The sequence below is a fragment of the Trachurus japonicus genome, chromosome 9, assembly GCF_045865225.1.
Source record: "Trachurus japonicus isolate A0001 chromosome 9, Traja_1.0".
Classification (NCBI taxonomy): domain Eukaryota; kingdom Metazoa; phylum Chordata; class Actinopteri; order Carangiformes; family Carangidae; genus Trachurus; species Trachurus japonicus.
In genome coordinates, this window is record NC_140915.1 from 11,601,954 (window position 1) to 11,606,927 (window position 4,974).

General features: G+C 39.3%; 1 protein-coding gene across 1 annotated transcript; it reads right to left on the minus strand.

Moving 5' to 3' along the window:
• Nucleotides 1–1,629: 1,629 nt before the first annotated feature.
• On the minus strand, nucleotides 1,630–3,720 carry LOC146981004 (interleukin-1 beta-like). Its single transcript, XM_085788102.1, has 5 exons — nucleotides 3,643–3,720; nucleotides 2,999–3,224; nucleotides 2,709–2,873; nucleotides 2,431–2,591; nucleotides 1,630–2,273 (listed from the first exon to the last, which is right to left on the minus strand). Exons 2-5 carry the CDS (start codon nucleotides 3,216–3,218, stop codon nucleotides 2,004–2,006), a joined length of 816 nt encoding a protein of 271 aa, XP_085644228.1. The 5' UTR covers nucleotides 3,219–3,224; nucleotides 3,643–3,720; the 3' UTR covers nucleotides 1,630–2,003.
• Nucleotides 3,721–4,974: the final 1,254 nt, after the last annotated feature.

The window sequence follows — 4,974 nt, forward strand, 5'->3', positions numbered from 1 at the left end:
TAAACACTACTGTAAACATATATCATCCAATTCTTGATAAATACATTTTCAGTCTTCCTGAAAAAAATTGAGAATATTTTGGAGTCCTGGTTGATGAAGTTTGGCAAATATCAGAATTTTATCTTATTGAATTCTGCTCTCACGGGAACAACTGGAGTCAATGTAAGAGTGACATTTTTAAACATCACATTTTCTCTTGAGAAGCAAAACACTTATCGCTAAAATCAAATCACCAACATTCCCATGCTGTCTAGATGCAATTTATGTATTATCAGATTTTTGTTCAGATATTATAATTTGTGACATTTTGACCATTTTTTAAAACTGCCTTTACACCTGCTGCCCCCTGAGTCTATTTGAGTCACACAGCATGTCTCACTTCCAGACAATTAGCTCAGTGAGTTAGGAGCTGGTTCTTGGTGTTGGAGGATGTGGGTTCAAGACCCAGCAAGTGATTTGACTAAGATACCAGTTTGTCTTTGTGAAACAAATGTACAAAATCTTAGAGTCACAGTAGATGTTTAACAAATACATATCAGAATTTCACCTCTTTTTATAGCAGTTTCAAATCTGCCTGCACGACAGTGAATGGCTTACTCAATTTGTGCAGCGACTGTTAAACTGCCCCTTGCCAATTAGCTCAGTGCGATAGACAATGGTCTTTGGTTGCAGGGATTGTGGGTTCAATCGTCAACTGGTGTGAAGTGAACATGACAAGGTCAAGTGTCCTGTCTTCCTGTTCTCCTGTTTGTTGTTCAGAATTTGCCTAAATTTGCCAAAAAAAAATAGCCCGGACCCGACCCATCGCTGTGCAGCAGCTATAATTTGTTTTTGTGTTTTTTTAAACATATGTTTAACTAAAAATGCCAAACTGATTTTTTTTTAAAACAAAAAAACAACAAAAAAACATAACAAGATTGTTAATTGAACAAAAAATGAGCTGTGATCATATTTTTTCAGGAGGAAGAGAAGAGGGGACCACTTTCAGGCTTTCTCTGGCTGCAGTAAAAGAGTGCTCCCAGGTGTTTTACCAACTTGCAGTTTGGGCCTTCAAGGATGAAAGTAAAAGTAAGTGTAAATGAAGACCGAAGAGAGAGTGAAAGTATAAAATGTAAGTAGCTTTCCAAAAATACAATATTTAATATATTTAATATTAAGTAAGTTTAAATCATGGTCCATGAAATAAGTAGAGGCTGGGTGGTCAAAGTCCGCTGTAGATCATAGTTAGGGTCAGGTGTTGAATTTCAAATTGAGGTTAGGGTTAGGGTCTTAAAGAATGACGCCTTTTCCATAGATCTAAATGGAAATGTCATTGCAATTTCTGCTGCGATTGAAACATTGGTTTAGTGTTTGCTCTGCATTTCTTTACACATCACATGATTGGATGTCAACGGCTCGTTTACTTCAGTACACCTGTGTAGGCGCATCTGCATTCGTTAAGTTTCATCGTTTCTCCATGATTTGTCATCCATCTTTATATTGCACATTCGAAAATAGTGCTGTATCTTATCAAATAACCATGTGTCACTGAAGCATGGAAACCCTGAGGCTAGTTAGGATTGTTCAAATGTTCGGAGAAGTGGTTGGCTTCTGTGTTTACATAATGAGAATAGACAACAAACAAACAAATCCAAATTAGGTACGAGGTTTTATTATTCAGTGCATATCATTTAAATAATTGTTAGAAAGCTGATTTCCAAATAAATAAATATCTTTAAAACAATGCATAAATAGATAAATAATGAACAAATAAATAGCTATAAGCATTAACGTGTGTTCACCGGTCGGCACAACAACGCCCCCTTGTGGTGAAATGTGAATATGTCAATACACAAAAGTATTTCACTCTGTACTTGGTACATACAGTAAATAAACACTCAAAAAAACTTGCAGAAGTCTTTCTGGCAGACAGTGGGAGGAAATCATTACATCTTTGTTGCTGATTATTTGAATTTTCAAATGCACACAATAGTTTCAGTTCACCACCCAGTTGTTGTGTTTTTTTAAGAGCGTTGCATGCGAGCCCGGGCGAACGGTTTACACTGGTTCAGCGGGGTCTTTGACTTGATTTGGAAGGTCCTGTGGCGAGTGGCGTCCACCGTGCACATGTCAACCGGCTGGTTTTCCTCCTCTGCTGTGCTGATGTACCAGTCAGGGAAACGGGCCGACCTGAAAGTGGTGATGTTCACGCCGCTGAGCTCGGTGTAGAACAGGAATTTCACCATGTCGCTGTCTGAGCTGATGCGCTTCAGATCGTTTACGTCCTCCACTGGCTAAAGGGGTGAAAAAAAACATGTCAGGAGGTTTGAACCATCAACGGTGGACAGTATTACCAGCTCTGATATATAAATGTCTGTCAAAAATCTAGTCAGATTTCAGTCAGTGTCCCGCAGCTTTAAGTTGAGTTTACCCGGTAATGTGAGAGCTTACCTCCAGATGCAGAGTTGGCTCGGCGCCTTCCATTTTACAGCACAGGTAGATATCTTTCTCTGACTCTGTGTTTTGTGTAATGCACAGAGCCACAGGTCTGGCCGAGGCCACCGCGCTCGAGCTCGGTAAGGGAGGCAGGTAGGTCGACATCTTCAGTTGCACTGAGGGGAGAACAGAGGTTCATTTTAACAAAAGCGATTTTGGACTAAAACATCGGCCTTCAATAATTCTCTGAATTCAATTATCTTCTTCTTTCTAATGTGTAATGTGTGAATTACCTTTGAGGTTTTCACTTCCGGCCTGCAGCGTCACTGCGTTCAGCTCCATGCTGTTTGGGTCCTTGACCAAGTGTCTCTTCTGGGCATCGGTCACACTGCACTGGTGCTGGCAGGTCCTTGTGAACTGACCTGATGGAGCTGCGTGGCACTCGAACACAACACGCTCTGAAGGAAGGACAGGAACGCTTGATTAGTTGAACTGTTGTGGTTGTTATCTGCAGTTTACAGCTTAAAACTCAAATTTTGCTTCGCTAACAGAGCGACCAATCAGCTCTAATCAGTCTACATACTTTCCACCATGCTCTCCATCATGATGCTGAGCAGGTTCTCATCTCTGCGCTCGGGGCTCAGCAGAATCTCTGATGTGTCGGCCTTCAGCCTCTCCACGGCGATGATCAGGTTGGCCACGCGCTTCATTGTCATTGGATGATGGGAGATCTCCAAATCCAGTCCCTTGGGCAACTTGGGGCTCCACATCTCGCTCACGTTGCATTTCATGTCGGATGCCATCTTATTCTGAATTGAAGAAACAAATGGTTAATATCCACTGTAACCTCCTAATCCTAAAACATGCAATGAAATACATCTATTTCAACCTTTATAGGAGCTTATTAATTACCCATTATTAATTATTGACCTGTTGTTGCATTAACATGTGACTGCAATTCACATATGAAGAAATGCTGAATAAAAATTTGATTGAAAACTGTACATGTCACATAGACTTTGAAAATTTCCATCTGGCATTAATAGTATGAATGTTGTCACAAACAAAACTGGAGCTGCATGTTGAAGAAACTGTGCTATATTCAATCTCCAGTGACAATGGATGTATCCCATCCCAGGTTAAATAAAGAGCCTGTTTTCTAATCTGCTCCACACTGAGAAAAAAAACCTTCAAAAAAACAACTCAAGATAAGAAAAGTCAATTTACCTGTTGAAGTCAAGTAGAGAAGTAGTTGTATTGCTTTGTTTGGAGCTTTGTAAGCTTGTGTAGTCAGTGTTTGTTCTGTCTGCCTGTTGCGACCTGCAGGGCTTTTATACACCACAGTCCACCACAGGAAGTGGGACGGACCTTTGCTGCGCTGTGCTCACTGCTGTAAACCACCGCGATGATGAAATGCTGTACTGTACACACACCGCTGCGGTGAGAAAACGTATACTGCTTGTGACACGCAGGCTACACAAGGAAATGCACTTAATTGGAGTTAAGATTATGCACAACACATGCAATGTATACGCATTGATCATGAATGTGTTATATTAAATGTTCTTATGACAACATAACAACGAGTATGAGATATTCTGCACAATAGTAGAAATGATCAATCAAAATCTAAACTGGATTGAAAATAGAAATTATTTATTTATTCAGTAGGCTATTGTTTTGTTTTGTTTCAACACGACGTGGCTCCACATAATACATTATTAGTTCTCACAGTGTCTTAAATGATATATTAAAGCAACATCTACCCTTGGATTGACCCTGTGCTTGAACAGCAATAGATCTAATAATAAAACTAATAGTAGATACATTTTTTATTAGTCACCACAGAGTAAGATATGATTACAAAGTTCAGTGAGCTGTCTTACTATACTCTTAATCTGTTATTTCGTAATCTTTTTCTTCGACTTTGTGGTTTTGCAGTCTTTTAGTAGTATGTAAAAAAAATAAAAATTCCAGTAGACGTAGCAGGCATGTCCATTGTTTGACATTGTGTAACTGTGGCAGTGTCTCATATTACTTCACTTTCCTGTGATGCAGGCGGAAGTATACGTCACATTTGTTGAGCTCAATTAGCTGTTGACACTTGGGAAGTGTGTGTGTGTGTGTGTGTGTGTGTGTGTGTGTGTGTGTGTGTGTGTGTGTGTGTGTGTGTGTGTGTGACAGTAAAACATAAAGTTTATGAGAGTGTTTAATGTGATAAAATAATGAATGAATCAATCAATCAATCACAGTTAATCAACAAAACTACTTCTGTTTCTTTTATGTTTACAACAAAGTTGCAAAGTTTAATATATACAAGCTATATATATATATATCATTAGCACATTATAAACATAATTATGTAATTGCAGCTTTAGTTACAATCAGTTCAGACTCTTTTTAATGCAGTCTTAAGTGGGCCACAAGCCAGCATCCTCCTTATGCAGGTCCCAAGCCCAGATAAGCACATGTTAGATGTTTTGGAGATAAAGCCAGAGAGGCCAGGGAGCCTACTGAGGAGGGATTGTGAATATATCATTAGAAGGATGCTGGGATAGG

What these genes read in the sequence shown, in the direction of transcription:
- LOC146981004 (XM_085788102.1), bottom strand. Translation starts at nt 3,218, where the DNA reads ATGGCATCCGACATGAAATGCAACGTGAGCGAGATGTGGAGCCCCAAG. An exon ending in GATGGAGAGCATGGTGGAAA is followed by an intron (nt 2,874 to 2,998) that starts GTATGTAGACTG and finishes TCCTTCCTTCAG; the next exon opens with AGCGTGTTGTGTTCGAGTGC. An exon ending in CGGAAGTGAAAACCTCAAAG is followed by an intron (nt 2,592 to 2,708) that starts GTAATTCACACA and finishes TTCTCCCCTCAG; the next exon opens with TGCAACTGAAGATGTCGACC.